At 40.2% G+C, this 16,356-nt stretch overlaps 1 protein-coding gene across 3 annotated transcripts in view; it reads left to right on the top strand.

Annotated features, from left to right (window-relative positions):
• ADK (adenosine kinase) overlaps positions 1 to 16,356 on the top strand; it is a 594,014-nt gene that overhangs the window by 485,586 nt on the left and 92,072 nt on the right. For all 3 annotated transcript variants that reach the window (XM_033941773.1, XM_033941775.1, XM_033941774.1), the window contains exon 9: positions 14,129 to 14,243. In XM_033941773.1, the coding sequence (XP_033797664.1) occupies positions 14,129 to 14,243 (115 nt within the window). The remainder of the gene's footprint in view (positions 1 to 14,128; positions 14,244 to 16,356) is intronic.

The following is a 16,356-nucleotide window of genomic DNA, read 5'->3' as shown; positions in this document are numbered from 1 at the left end:
TACCCTCTATATATCATTCTCACATGATCTGTTAGATTTAGCAGTGATAAGCAGAGTTTGGTGTTTACAAGGACGAAGTAAAAGGGGTTAAAGTTGGCCCACCCTGAGGCGGTTGGATTAGTTCCTTTTAGCAGTTAATTTTATATTTTCTCTGCCATCCTGCAGATGGTCAGAGTGACATGTTGATTGCTTAACAAACTCCTATTGCCTATAGCACTTGCTTAATATGTTCTAATAAGTTTCTGGGGGCATAGTGCAAGCTTTCTATCATATCAAATCTTAGCTGAGATATCAGAGCATTCTTCTTTTATGTCTGTATTTCACTATATATGTTTTCCTTGAGGGGGGGGCCTAATCCTCACATAGCCCTTTTCAGGGTCTACATCACCTCTCCTGAAGCAGCGCGATCCTGCTGGACACACACCCCTCCTGCTGGCACCTCTCCCAAAGCAGCACAATCCTGCCACATACCCCCCCCCACCGAAGCGGCTTGATCTTTGCGACACTCCACCCACCTCCTTATTGGACCACCCAGCCCACCTCGTGGACCCCCTCTCCACCCCTACCCAGATCCGCATGATCCCCCCGGGCCTCCTAACCTTCTCTTGATGGCCGATCAGACAGGTCCTCCCTCTGTCCTGCAAGCAGGCCCGCCTTCTTCTGAATGGCAGGCCTGCCCCTTCCTGGTGCATTGTGGGATGCACTGGGGAGGGGCCTAGGGCCTGATTGGCCCAGGCATCTGACCCCACCCATAGGAGGGGACTTAGGCACATGGGCCAGCCTAAGATTCTGACCCCATAATGCACTCTTAAGGGGCAGGCCCGCCATTCAGAAGAAGGTGGGCCTGCCAGCTGGGTGGAGAGAGGACCTGTCCGGCTGGCCATCAAGTAGTACCACTTATGAAGTTAAATTAATTTGTTGGTCTGGAAAGACATATAGCATCAAATACTTTATTTTCAACTGGCTTCCAGAGTAACAGTGAGATAAAATGGCAGAGTAAGACTGAGCTGTCTTGAGCTGATAACATAGGATTTGTCCAGAAATGCTGTTCAGTGTTCTAACTTCAATCATTTTTTTTCCTAACTGACATACTTGCCTGCCCTTGTTGTCTTTTTCTAAACTAATGTCAATGTATACAATGGGACAATAGTTGATGTATTCTGTCATAATTCTGTCATAGGTCTTAGCAGAACATAGTAACATAGTAAATGATGGCAGATAAAGACCTGAACGGTCCATCCAGTCTGCCCATTAGTTATACCCATTAAAAATACATGATTAAATTAACTTGTCTCTTCTTTGATATTTCTGGGTCATAGACTGTAAAATCCATCTAGCATTGTCCTAGGTTCCAAATACTGAAGTTGCCATCCAAGCTCACTCCAGCCTATACAACTATCCTGTTTGCAGGATATCTACCATAAAGTCTGGCTAGTAACATCCTCATGTTCCAAGTTAGTGGAGTTTCTACCCCAGCCCATCCTACACCAAATCACCACATATGGGACATAGACCGTGCAAGTCTATCCAGTACTGGACTTAGTTCTTTAGTTTACATCTTTCATTTTATCATTAGAGATCCTTTGTTTATCCCAGGCTTTTTTGTATTCCATCACCGTTTTCCCCTCCCCATCTACCACCCTGTCCGTGAAAAAGAATTTCCTAACATTGCTCCTGAATCTTCCTTCCTGCAATCTCAAATTATGCCCTCTAGTTTTACCATTTTCTCTTATCTGGAAAAGAACCTTTCCAGATGGCACTTAAAAATAAAAATCTTTTACAACTTGATGCGACCTGTATGCTATATATAATTTGATTTGATATGTAAGTATGCCATTTGTTATAGTGTGTCTCTGAAGTGTTTTGTGCGATAAATGTAAATCTTTTATATTGCATGTTAATATGTAACTCGCCCTGGATAAGAGCGAGTGAGAAATAAACAAACAAATTTTATTATAAAACACATATATTTGATATGCTTTGTAATAAGATTCTAGGAAATTGCCACAGCTCCACTACCTTACTCTTAAGAGAACAATAAGAGAAAGTGGCAAAAAACCCACAAAAAACCATTTCAAAGGCTGCACCCCTCTATGTTCAAAGCCTTCCTACCTTCCCTTACACAACGGAAGCAGGAAAGAGTTACTGGGAATTGAACTTCCACCCCCCCATCCTCTCAGTAGATATAAATGATGGAGCCAATGTGCCAGGTAAGGTGAAGAGAGGAAGGCTTTAAGGGATACAATTTATTTGTGGTGTATTTAGATTTTAGCAAAGCCTTTGACAGTATTCCACAGATGTCTAATAAATAAACTGAGTGCCCTCGAGATGGGTCCCAAAGTGACAGGCTGGGTCAAGAACTGGTTGAGTGGAATGCGACAGAGGGTAGTGATCTATGGAGATCGCTCTCAGGAAAGGGATGTTACCAGTGGTGTGCCTCAAGGTTCTGTTCTTGGGCCTGTTCTTTTTAACATTTTTATAAACAATATTGCTGAAGGGTTGTCTAGTAAGATTTGCCTCTTTGCGGATGAAATGAAAAACTGCACTAGAGTAGACACGCCGGATGGTGTGAATAACATGAAGAAAGACCTGGCGAAGCTTGAAGAATGGTCTGAAATTTGGCAGCTAAAATTTAATGCTAAGAAATGCAAGGTCATGCATTTGGGCTGCAAAAACCCGTGGAAATGGTACAGATTAGGGAGTGAAGAGCTTATGTGTACGACAGAAGAGCGGGACTTAGTGTGATTGTATGTGATGATTTTAAGGTGGCCAAACAGGTTGAAAAGGTGACAGCGAAAGCTAGAAGGATGCTAGGTTGCATAGGGAGAGGTATGGCTAGTAGGAAAAAGGAGGTATTGATGCCCCTGTATAATACTTTGGTGAGTCCTCATTTAGAATATTGTGTACAATTCTGGAGACTGTACCTTCAAAAAGATATAAAAAGGATTGAGTCGGTCCAGAGGAAGGCTACTAAAATGGCATGTGGTCTTCATCATAAGGCGTATGGGGACAGACTTAAAGATCTCAATCTGTATACTTTGGAGGAAAGGCGGGAGACGGGATATATGATAGACTCATTTAAATACCTACGTAATATAAATGCGCATGAGTCGAGTCTCTTTAATTTGAAAGGAATCTCTGCAATGAGAGGGCATAGGATGAAGTTAAGAGGTGATAGGCTCCTTTTTTACAGAAAGGGTGGTAGATGCATGGAACAGTCTCCCAGAAGAGGTGGTGGAGACAGAGACTGTGTCTGAATTCAAAAGGGCCTGGGATAGGAACGTGGGATCTCTTAGAGAGAGAAAGAAATAATGGTTACTGCGGATTGGCAGACTAGATGCCATTTGGCCTTTATCTGCCATCATGTTTCTATGTTTCTACATCCTTAGGTTAAAATGCAGTGGAGAGCTTTCATACTTTCCATTATTACCACCAGGGATAAGTGATACAAGGGGTAGTTATTTTTATTATATTTATAGCAACTCAGTCCTGTCTAATGGCCTCTGGGACATTTGCTCACTATTGCTCCTGGAGGAAAGCTAACTAAAGTTCTGGAAGTGTAGTTAACCTTTTCTCTAATGATGCGGCTTGCCAGTGTTAGCATAAACAATATTGTTCAATTTACATAGTAATGATCTACTTTGCTTGAGAGACAGCTCATTACTTTTAATGCACATTATGTTGGGTTTATTTTGCGTTAAGGACATTTTAAATGCTTTAGCTGAAGTATACGTTATCGCAGCATATGGTGCTTTACAGCTAATTAACGTGCGCTGATTAGCCAATAGTGCAACATAGTAAATAGGACCCTAGGTGTTTTCTGTCGCTCTGTCTCGCTATTTAGGCCCATAACAACATACAGTTTAACATGTTCCTCTTATCTTGCATTACTTCCAACATTGATAAATATGGCTGTCAAAATACTCACAACTCCAATTGCTCAGACCATGTTACATATTTGCTCGTTGAGCAGCACTGGCTGCTAAATCGCAAGTAGGCTAAAATTGAAGTTACTAATGCTAATCTACTATATACGGTACTCCCCACCAGGCATTTCTTCTCAACCTGGATTCTCTTTTTATTTCATACACTCCTTCATGGTCTCTGAAGTCTTTTTAAGGTAACTGTATAACTTTCCCTTCTCCAGGGAACTAAGATCTGACTTCTTAAACCATGCCTGTTTTAATTGTCTGCCCCCCCCCAACCTTATGGAACCCCTTAATTTGTGGCATGAGCATTTACTTCCAAGATTTAAGAATACAGTAAAACCTTGGTTTGCAAGCATAATTCGTTCCAAAACCAAGCTTGTAATCCAAAACACTCGTATATCAAAATGAATTTCCCCATAAGAAATAATGGAAACTCAGATGATTCGTTCCACAACCCCAAAACTTTAATACAAAATACTGTATGTACTCGTATTGCAAGACCTTGCTTGTTTAGAACAGTCACTACACACCCGTACCTAGCTGTTTGAACAATCCTTACAAGGTTTCTAGCCTGACTGCTCTGTTCTTTCAAGCTTTCTCACCTGACTGCCCTTTTCCATCCTCTGTTTTGTCAGCCATAATTTACTGTACATTACACTTAGGGTAATTTCATTGCTCTGCCATTACTCATTCTTTCCTTTTTGTTTTCTGTATGCAATGTATGAATTGTTTTAAATGATGTAACTTGTTTTTATTTTGTCTCCTAGCAATGAGGTGGATTGTAAATTGCTCTGATGTAATTTTTTTGTGTGAAGTAGGTTATATCTAGTTCTCGTTTTACAGTCTTCCTAGCCAAATCTGCATTCAGTAATAGTCTTAATAAGACATGTTGGCAACAGTACCTATTAACTTTCCTTTAACACTCTTCCCAGAAACCATTGAAAAGGTATCCTTTGATGCCAGTAAGAAGAGTTGGTTTCAATTTGATCATACAAACCTTTTATGGCTTTAGCACAATGTTACGCTTGTGTTGAGCAGTGTTGACTCCAGGTGTATTAGAACTTTGCATATAATGGAGGGCAGTGATAGGCAAGCAAATCTGTCTCATATCTGACTGAAGAACAGTTGTCATCAAGATTGAACACAAGTGGCAAGATCTTATTAAGACATCAGTAGTTTAGTCCATGAAGCACAAGTTTGGAAAATTGTTCATGGAAAATATATTTTTTAAAAAACCTGAATTTTGGGGAACTGATGTTCCAGGTTTTTGAGGTAGCAAGGGCATTTGCCCAGGTTGCATTTTGAAAAAGTTTTTTGTGATAAGAGATAGTGGATGGTATATTTATGATATTTATGGTAATAAAAGAGATTGATTGAATAAATTATTATTGATTGTGAGTATATGTAGTAGGTTTCTTCTTCTAATTGTATATTATATGTAAATTTATTAGGGATATCCTGAAAACCCAACTGGCTGGTGGTCCCTCAGGACAGGTTTTGAGAACCACTGTATTAGAATACCTGTATCATAACCTTACACTGTATCTAGTTGACCCTGTCTGGTAAAATCTAACTTATATTTAAATGTTTTTTATTTTATTTTAATTTTTTTATTTATTTAAAGTGAGACCCCCTGAAGCAATCAGAATAATTGGACATCTGGATAATCAGCATTCGGATCGGCATTCTACTGTACTTAGCAGCATCAATATATGCCCCTAGTCCTAGTAATTTTGGAAAAAGTAAACAAGCAACTCATATCTACCTGCTTCATTCAACTCAGTATTACTTTTAAAAGGGGAATAGTTTAGTCCCACCCATTCTGATATTTTTACAGTATTCTTCAGCTAAAGAGTTTAAAATTCATTGGATGGAATTTCTATTCTTGCCAAATTGCTTTTACTGTTATAGTGTTACTTTTCCATTAGCTTTTGCTTTTAGATTTTGCAATCTAATTTCTCATAAACATCCTAAATCTTCTATTGCATGCTGGAAAAGCATATTAATATTTTATCTTGTTGCCCTTGTTTTACCAGACTAACATGAGAATCTTGTTGACAATGATGTGAGAGGTTTGATAAGTGGGTGCTACCTTGGGAGATCCACCCTCAGGGCTCAAGGATCTCTCATACGATGAGAGGCTGAATAAATTGCGGCTGTACTCTCGAGGAACGCAGGGAGAGGGGAGACATGATTGAGACATTTAAGTATATCACCGGTCGTATCGAGGAGGAAGACGATATTTTCTTTCTTAAAGGACACTCGGCCACAAGGGGGCATCCGCTAAAAATCAGGGGCGGGAAATTTCATGGCGACTTCAGGAAGTATTTCTTCACCGAAAGAGTGGTTGATCATTGGAATAGACTTCCTGTGCAGGTTGTCAAGGCCAGCAGCGTGCCAGATTTTAAGAATAAATGGGATGCGCATGTGGGATCTCTTAAGAGGGTAATAGTGGGGGGAGAGTCATCGGAATAGACAGACTCGATGACATATAGGATATCTGGGAGAATAAATTTAGGGAAGGGGATCTTTAGTGTATGCAGACTAGATGGGCTATGGCCCTTTTCTGCTGTCATTTTTCTATGTTTCTATCTTGTATGTCCTGGCCATGTCCTTTACCCCCTCCCCCAACCCCCAAAAGAAGCATGTGGAGACTAAAGGGGTAGAAGGTTTCAGGCTGGTTCAACCTATGTAAAAGGCAGCCCGAAGAGACAAGCCCCTGGATATCCTGATGCTTATCAGAGGCAAAAAGAGCTTTCCTCTATCCAGCTACAGTATAAGCTGATGCATGCACAGCACATGGCAGCACACTGAGTACATCCCATTACTGTCTATGAGAGACATCAGGAAGGAGTTGAATTGGAGCTTTTGAGACGTTTCTGAGGGTTCCCTCCCCTAAAATCCATGTTTTGACATCATTTTTATAACTCCTCTAGGCTGTTTTTGGCACCAAAAGCACCGCTGCAGAAAACTCTAAAGTTGGAAAAACTGTGCAAATTGAAGTTTTTCCCATGAATTTGATTGTGCTTAATCAGAAAATAATTTGAAAATATTTTTAAAGCCCATCCTGGGGTCCCTCAAAGCCATTGATTACATAAAGCTCCATTTTATTTAAAATTTGCTGCTATTTTTGCTTAATAAAGCAAATTTCTTGGTATTATAGCTATGACTTTTATATTTTCACACTCATCAATGAGTGCCAATAACATAAGTAGGATGATTATTGCATAACCATGCTGATATTAATAACTCTGTATTGTAACACCACCACAGAGCTCTGTGTATTTCAGTCTAGAGCCCATGTATTGTCACACCTCACAGATGCTCTTTTGAAACTCTGCATGGTTACATCTCTACAGAAGCTCATGCAGCATAATACCTCTGCAGAAGCCTAAGTAAACCACTCTGAATTGACTCCCCAGTCAGTAGTAGTGGTATAGAAATTCTCAACATAAATATTAACATACATTTTATGCAAAAATCTAGCAGTATTTTATTAAATGAACCTTCAATATCTGCACTTTATTGTGGAAAATAACTGAAATTTAACTAACTTCACTAATCGCTAAACACATACACTAATCATCTACCAATGGCATTCCTAACACTCAAGCATTCAATATCTTGAAATAGGATAAAGCCTGCAAAGCTGTTCAACTCCTTGTTAATTAGGCCTCATGCTACATTGGGTCTTTGGTGATGCCAGTTGCAAAGTTAAGAGTTGTCACAGTAAAGGCGTTTAACAACATAGCTGAGCGTCTGAGGAGCAACTGTGCACAAGGAGGGGAGTAGGAGGGTTAGCTGTAGCCACCCCACCCCCGACTCCAGAGGCTCAGGAAGCTCAACAAGTGGAACATAAATCCTCCCTAGAGCCCCCTACTGGTGATTCAGCTCCGCTACTGAAGCAACAGTGCGCTGACATCACTTTTACTGTACAGTCTCCTGGAGGAGTCCTCTGGGGACTCAGGTCAGGTTTTTGACTCTAATTTTCTAGCGCTCTGTATGAGGCCTACGTAAAGTACAAACAGTCTCCAGGCTGAGCTGAAGTTGTGCTAGTTAGCACGCAGGAGAGTTTATCTCTACAGAGTCTAACTCCTTTTCAAGAAAAGGGAGCCTGAGGTCCAGTCAGAGAAGACTGGGATGATTAGGGAGCCTTCTCAATATCTCTCCTCGCTTCTCTCTCCTTATACACCTCCCAGAGAACTCTCTTCTTCAGATAAGTCACTCTTAACATTACCCTTCTCCTCCACTGCCAATTCCAGATTTTGTTCCTTTCATCTAGCTGCCCCCTATGCCTGGAATAAATTACCTGAGTTTGTCCATCAAGCTCCTCCCTTCCCTTGTTTAAAAGCAGACTGAAAACCCATCTTTTTGATATAGCTTTCAATCCTTAACCCTACTCCTCTGCCCTCCAATCCATCCAGCTGATTAACCATTCCCCTTAACTGTATCCATGACATCTTGTTTGTCTGTCTTGCCTGTTCAGATTGTAAGCTGTTTTGAGCAGGGACTGTTTTCTTACTCTTTTTGACTCTGTACGGTGCTGCGTTCGTCTGGTAGCACTATATAAATAATTAATAGTAGTAGTAGAGACACATGTTCTAGTGGTGGTAAGGACAGCCAGAAGGCTGTCTCAGCCCTAGACCAGGGAGAGAATTCAATATTGTGCTGGCTCGTTAAGCCTTCAGACTTAAGTTAAATAATTGCAGTCTCTGCAGGAACTGGATTTAAGTTCCCCAAACTGCCTCAACCCAGTGCTGATTAGCTCCAAATCCCAGTCCACATTTTTCTTTTCACATCCTGAGTTCACTGTGATGCTGTCTGAACACTGGAAAATGCTAAAGGGGCTAGGGCAATGTCTAAGCTATATTCCATGGCTCACAATTTCCAGCAACTGTTTACAACACGTAAGGTGGATTCCTTTGGTAGCACAGATTACAAAATGTACTTTGCTTCCTCACTTCAGATTGATCCAGTTAGGGCTATGATTGCTGTGATCCTATCTTTCCTTCAAGAAGGCCTAGAAAGGGGTCTGGTGGTCAGTTCCTTAAAGGTTCGGGTAGCCAGACTTTCTTGTTTTTGAGCTCGTTTGGAGAGAGGTTCACTGGCCTTTCACCTGGACATTGAAGGGAGCTGTGTGGTTGTGTCCACCAGTGCATCCAGCTTGTCCTTCATGGAACCTTAACCTCGTGTTGAGAGCCCTAAGTAAGGCCCCATATGAGCCTTTGCAAGAGGCCATGTTGAGGGACTTCACGGTAAAGGCAGTCTTTCTAGTAGCCATTGTTTCAACTAGAAGAGTTTCAGAGAATCATTCCTCAGAATTATGAAGGTGTGAGTGTCTTGCGTACAGTTCTCTTTTCTCTGCCAAGGTTGTGTCGGTGTTCCATGTGAATCAGGAAGTCCAACTGCCGGCATTCCAGGTCACAGGTGTAAAGAAGCAGGACAAAATACTAGCGTGGCTAGATGTTCGAAGGGATCTCTTTTGTTACCTGAAGGTGACCAATGATTTTAAGTTGTCAGATCATCTTTGCCCTAATGGGCTCTGGACGCAGATGGATACGGGCGACTATTTCCTCTGCTTACATAGAATATGGTTAAAGTCCAACAATTTAATTGAAAATGCATTCCACCAGATGTATGGCGGCTTCATGGGAAGAGTACAGTACAGTTTGCCCGAGGAGATTTATAGAGCAGCTACACGGATTCTCCGGGTCCGGACGGAATCCATCCAAGGGTTCTGAAAGAATTAAAGGAGGAGATAGCAGAACTACTGCAGCAAATTTGCAACCTATCCCTGAAAACAGGAGTGATTCCGGAGGATTGGAAGATAGCCAACGTCACGGCCATCTTTAAAAAGGGATCAAGAGGTGACCCGGGAAACTACAGACCGGTGAGTCTCACCTCGGTTCCGGGAAAAATGGCGGAAGCACTGATAAAAGAAAACATCGATGAACATTTGGAAAGAAACAAACTTCTGAAAACAAGCCAACATGGTTTCTGCAGGGGGAGATCGTGCCTAACTAACTTATTGCACTTCTTCAAAGGAATTAACAAACAGATGGACTGAGGAGACCCCATAGACATCATATACCTGGATTTCCAAAAAGCCTTTGACAAGGTGCCACACGAGTGTCTACTTCGGAAACTAAAGAACCATGGGGTGGACGGAGACGTACATAGATGGATCAGAAACTGGTTGGCGGGTAGGAAACAGAGGGTAGGGGTGAAGGGCCACTACTCGGAATGGAGGAGGGTCACGAGTGGTGTTCCGCAGGGCTCGGTGCTTGGGCCGCTGCTATTTAATATATTCATAAATGATCTAGAAACAGGGACGAAGTGTGAGATAATAAAATTTGCGGACGACACCACACTATTTAGTGGAGCTCGGACTAAAGAGGACTGCGAAGAATTGCAAAGGGACTTGAGCAAACTAGGAGAATGGGCAACGAGATGGCAGATGAAGTTCAACGTTGAGAAATGTAAAGTATTGCATCTGGGAAGCAGAAACCCGAGGTAAAACTATACAAAGGGAGGGATGTTAGTGAACGAGAGTACCCAAGAAAGGGACTTTCGGGTAATGGTGGACATGACAATGAAGCCGACGGCACAGCGCGCAGCGGCCGCTAAGAGAGCGAATAGAATGCTAGGTATAATCAAGAAGGGTATTACAACCAGGACGAAAGAAGTTATCCTGCCGCTGTATCGGGCGATGGTGCGCCCGCATCTGGAATACTGCGTCCAATATTGGTCGCCGTACCTTAAGAAGGATATGGCGTTACTCGAGAGGGTTCAAAGGAGAGCGACACGTCTGATAAAAGGGATGGAAAACCTTTCATACGCTGAGAGATTGGAGAAACTGGGTCTCTTTTCCCTGGAGAAGAGGAGACTTAGAGGGGATATGATAGAGACTTATAAGATCATGAGGGGCACAGAGAGAGTAGAGAGAGACAGATTCTTCAAACTTTCAAAAAATATAAGAACAAGAGGGCATTCGGAAAAACTGAAAGGGGACAGATTCAAAACAAATGCTAGGAAGTTCTTCTTTACCCAGCGTGTGGTGGACACCTGGAATGCGCTTCCAGAGGACGTAATAGGGCAGAATACGGTATTGGGGTTTAAGAAAGGATTGGACAATTTTCTGCTGGAAAGGGGGATAGAAGGGTATAAATAGAGGATCACTGCACAGGTCCTGGACCTGTTGGGGCCGCCGCGTGAGCGGGCTGCTGGGCACGATGGACCTCAGGTCTGACCCAGCAGAGGCATTGCTTATGTTCTTATGTTCTTATGTACATACATTTACTAAGTTTTACAGAGTAGATGTAGCAGCAAGAAGGGACTTCGCTTTTGAGTCCTTGGTGCTAGCAACAGACTCTTCTATCCCACCCTAGGTTCGAGGAACTGCTTTGATACGTCCCGCCGGTTCAGGACTCATGCTTTTTGCATTAGATTGAACGATTAGGTTGTTACTTTGATATTCTTTCTAGTAGAAAACCACATGAGTTGTGAAGTTCACCCTATCAGTTTTAGCCTCAGATTGATATTTTTCTACAGAGGCTTGTCTAATGGCACTTAAGCAAGATGAAACAATAAAAAGCTATGGCTTCAGAGAGATGGGAATGTCTATACAGGTTTGCTTTTGACAGTCAGAGTCAAACAAGTGTTAGCACTGGTTGCATTCAGACAGGTAGTTGTTTTCTTTCCGCTTTGTTGAAGCTATGTTACATTTGTTAATGATTTGTGTTTTCTTGTAAAGCAGATCAAAATTATGCGATCAGGGAATTTCCCTATACCCTTCCTTGTTTTTTCTTCTCTTTCAAGGGTTATCTCTGCTTTAGTACAAACTGAGGGGGGAGGACAGTACCCAGTGATGCAGGGGAGTTGAAAATGTAAGATGATATCTTCTGCATCACTCGTGGCTAAAGATGGACTACCCACAGGTTTAGGACTCATGTGCTTTTCCACTGGAAAGAAGATTATTGAGGTAAGAACCTAATCTTCTGATTATTTCAAATGTAGTAGATGAACCAAATTTGTCTGCAGAAAAGTCTTAGGGTTTTCCACCTTCTCCAAGAAAATAATTATAAAATAACCCAAAAATGCAAAAAGAAATATCACTTGAGCTAACTCTATATATATTGTTTTCTGTTGACAAGCAGATTGAGCTGGGCACACAAGTGGGTGACATCAGCAAATGCCACCTAGATCAGTGTTTCTCAACTCCATGCTGGAATACCCTCTTACCAATCAGGTTTTCAGTATATCCACAATGAATATGCATAAACTTTATTTCTATACACTGTCTCCATTATATGCAAATTTCTTTCATGCATATTCATTGTGAGAATTCTGAAAACCTGACTGGCAAAGAGCTACTTTAGGACCAAGTTGAGAAATACTGGCCTAGATGGAACAGCTCTTCCAGAACTCAAAACTACAGTAAGTATAAAGTCCCGAGGATGTGTGGCCCTTCTCACAAGGAACAGTTGTCTCAGTACATCAAGTTTTGTATTTTCCATTCTGCTGAGTGAATGCATAAAAAAAGTTCTCCCATGTTTTTTCAAGTTAAGGATGCAGAACCCAAGGTGAGAGGAGTTAACAGTTGAAAACAGTCTTGAAGAGGTGGGCTTTTAACTGGGCTTTGTACACTGCCAGGAATGGAGCCCACTGTAGGGATTTGGGCAGCTTGAATAGCATAGATATCTGTCTAGAAAATAGGTTTCGAAAGTAGTGAATTGGAAGGGTTTGGTGAGAAAAATATCCATCTGCTCCTTCAAGCCACTTTTGGATGTTTTTCCGTTTTGAAAATGAGCCCCATAGGCACTTATGAGTCTTTATAAAATAGACTTAAAATAGAAACCTACCTATTAACCTAGGTGCCCTGTTATTAATACAGTTAATATAGTTATTTTATTAGGACAGACATCTTGGCCTCTCTTGGTCTGCCATGCCCATTTCAGTATACTCTCAGCTTCACAATATTCTATTTTTCAAATTATGAAGGGTCTTATGCATATCAGACCAATTTTACCCTCCCTGACCTTTAGACCAAAACATTATCCTTTATATCTCTGTTTAAGATGTAATTTGAGCCAATGAAGTCTGCTTCATTCAAGTGTATTATGTTCACTTTTGTTTGTCTCGGCTAGAAGAATCTGTGAACCTCATGCCTTAGTTATACTGAGGGCAAACAACAAAAGAAAAATCCAACGAAGACTGCAGTACAGGAACAGCAAGCAAAGAACAAGAAAAAACTGTAGACAATATATACAAGATGCAGGCTGTGTTTATTATATCAAATAGTAAATGCGGTCACTAATACCACCTTTTTACAAACCAAGGGACCCAACACAGTCTGTGTTTCGGTAAACACACCTTCTTCAGGGGTCCATGGTTGATAAGGTTTTAAGATAAACTGCAATTAAAATTGATAATGAACAGCAGCCTATGTAATCAGTGATCACCAGCCGATGATTCCAGCACAAAATGAAAATCGTGGTTGTAACACTGTATTATTGGGGTTCTAGGGAATCCAATCCCACTTGTTAATAATAAGCATATTGAAGACTCTGATTTACTGATTTATTGGTTTTCAATAAAAGAGACTTGATATAAAATGTCTCTATCAATGTATCATTGCTGAGTGTGAAAACATAAAAGTTATTGCTATAATACGAAGAAATTTGCTCCATTAAGCAAAAATAGCAAATTGAAAGCTTTATTTAATCAGTGGCTTTGAGGGACCCCAGGATGGGCTTTAAATTTTTTTATTATTATTTTCTTATCATGCACAATCAAATTCATAGGAAAAACTTCAATTCACACAGTTTTTACAAGTTTGCTGTTCTGGACAACCCTAGTAGAATGTCATCTACTTGTGTACCTAATCAGCACTGCTATTTATGGAAAATATCTTTACAGGTGAGGAAAAAATGTTTTAATCATCCATGCATGTTAATCATTTTTCATCACCCACATGTGTTTCAGTAACTCAGATATATTATTAATGCACAGATACCACCTTTGCTGCTCAGCCTTCCTTAATTAAATATATTACATATTGGTACATTTTATTAGAGGTAATTTAATTTATTTTTACAGGGTTTATTCTGAGCATTTCATTTCTTTGATCTCTAAGCAAAGTATAAATCTATGTTTTCTAAAAGTGGTTACTAATATTTTCTCTTATTTGCTTCTAATAGACTGAAGATATTAAAGAAATAGCCCGAAAGACTCAAGCCCTTCCAAAGGTAAACACAAAAAGGCAACGAGTTGTAGTCTTCACGCAAGGACAGCATGATACAATTATGGCCACAGGTATGTTTAAAAACTGCATTGTAATGCTATGGTGGAAAATCAGCCATTTTCATTGCAAAGCTTCTGTATTTCACAACATTGATTCACTAATGTCTGGTTAGTATATCTACCTTCAAAGATATATGTAGACTACTGCAGAGTCAACAATCCAACTTTCTCATTCACTCAAAAACTCCTTAAAGATTTTATAACGGATCTCAAGTGTTCACAGTTATACAGCCACTAGAACACGTCTCGGCGTATAACTAACAGTGAACTATCATCGGTCCATGGTTTTGTTTTATAACATTACTTTCTCCATTTTCATAATTAATATCTTTTATCTTTTATTTTGCACTAAAATTACTTAACTCCAATACTCTTCCTATATAGGCATTGTAATGGTACTTAGCTCAGGTAAAAGTAAACCCGGCCAGTACTTATAAGTGAATTTTCAGTTTTGGTTGGTAGGATCAGATGGGAGGGCCTTTGCGGAAGGGGGGAATAAGGTCTGTATTCACTGCCTCAGCAAATTTAGCCAGAAACTAAGTATTGACTTTAGGATAGTTGTTGTTATAACAAGAGGGGTGTGAAGATGACTCTTAGTCAAGGAAAAATTATCACTTAAGACCAATGGGATAAACTCATTCTATATTAGGAATGTCCATAGTTCTCCAAAGGACAAGGATTTTATGGACATCCCTTTACTAAATCTCTTCACTGATAATTAAGTCCCCTTTTATCAAACTGCGTTAGGACTTTTCATCACAGGTCACTGCAATAAAAGCTCCGACACTCATAGGAATTCTATGAGCACTGGATCTTTTACTGCTATGACCAGCAATAAAAAAAAAAAACCCTTAACGCAGCTTGATAAATGGGGGCCTTAATTAGAGAGAGAGACATCTGTTGGAAAAGTGGCCAATTTCTTCTTATCATGAATATCAGTACATTCAGCCGAACTCTCATGCTCTCTCTGCTGCAATACATCTTCCTGGCCTTCAAGATTCTGCCCAAATTAAGAGCCAACATCTGAGCAGCAGAGCTCTTAAATTATACACCTTAGAAAAGAAGTATTGGGCTAGTTCAGGGTAGGCAATTCCAGTCCTCAAGAGCCACAGGCAGGTCAGGTTTTTCAGAATATCCAAAATGAATATATATGAGATGGATTTGCATGCACTGCCTCCTTGAGATGTAAATCTATCTCATGCATATTTATTGTGGCTGTCCTAAAAACCTGATCTGCCTGTGGCTCTCGAGGACCGGAATTGCCTACCCCTGGGCTAGTTGATTTGCCACTGGACTGTCTCACTGTAGACTTTTTAAAATCTTGGTACCTGTAACCTTTTTTTATTTTTTGTGCTGAATGAACTAAGCAATTCAATTTTAGTAAAATGGGTCTCGGCCTTATTTTGCTGTTTAGACAAGATCCAGGAATAAAAGAATATTTGAAAAGATAAGATGCAAAAAAAAAAAATCTTTAGCCTATTTTCCCTTTGTGACTTGTCTATTTTGGTTGTGTTAAAAATAACGTCAATTAGAAAACCACCAGACATTAGCTAATGATGAAAATCTGTTGTCAAGTGATAATGAATTATAATGTTGGCAGCCTTTACACATGATGTGCACCTACCAAGATACGAGCAGTGTGATAGCAATTCATTTATTGAGCACTGTACTAGAAGATATAAACTTTGTAATTACCGTTCTTAAATCTATGCCTAAGAGCTTTACAGGGCTAAAGGTGCATTAAAGAGCACACTGGAAGGCACACTTTCTCTAAACTTTGCTTAAAAGGTAACATTTTACAATTGTGAAGTGCATCCTTATCAAATTGTTCTTTCACTTCACTAATTTGGTATGATTATAGTTCAGCATCTGGTATAAAGTCAGCTGTAAAATAGGTTTCATATTGGATCAATAATATGTGGTCTGTAACATTTTTCTTGTTGAGGGGACAAAAAGATCAATGCCTTTGCCCTGGGTCACAATCAATACTTTTCAAGAAGGTCTTTTTTTTTTTAAATCTTATCCTGGTACACATTTGCTTTTATTAATGAGATTTTTCTCTTAATTTCAGACATTAATGACTTTTTGATAATGTCATACTGGTAAAAATCAAAGCCAGTTTGAT

This window comes from Geotrypetes seraphini, chromosome 4, assembly GCF_902459505.1.
Source record: "Geotrypetes seraphini chromosome 4, aGeoSer1.1, whole genome shotgun sequence".
In the NCBI taxonomy this organism is placed as follows: Eukaryota; Metazoa; Chordata; class Amphibia; order Gymnophiona; family Dermophiidae; genus Geotrypetes; species Geotrypetes seraphini.
Note: the sequence above shows the minus strand (reverse complement) of the source record. Positions and strands in the feature narration are given on the sequence as shown.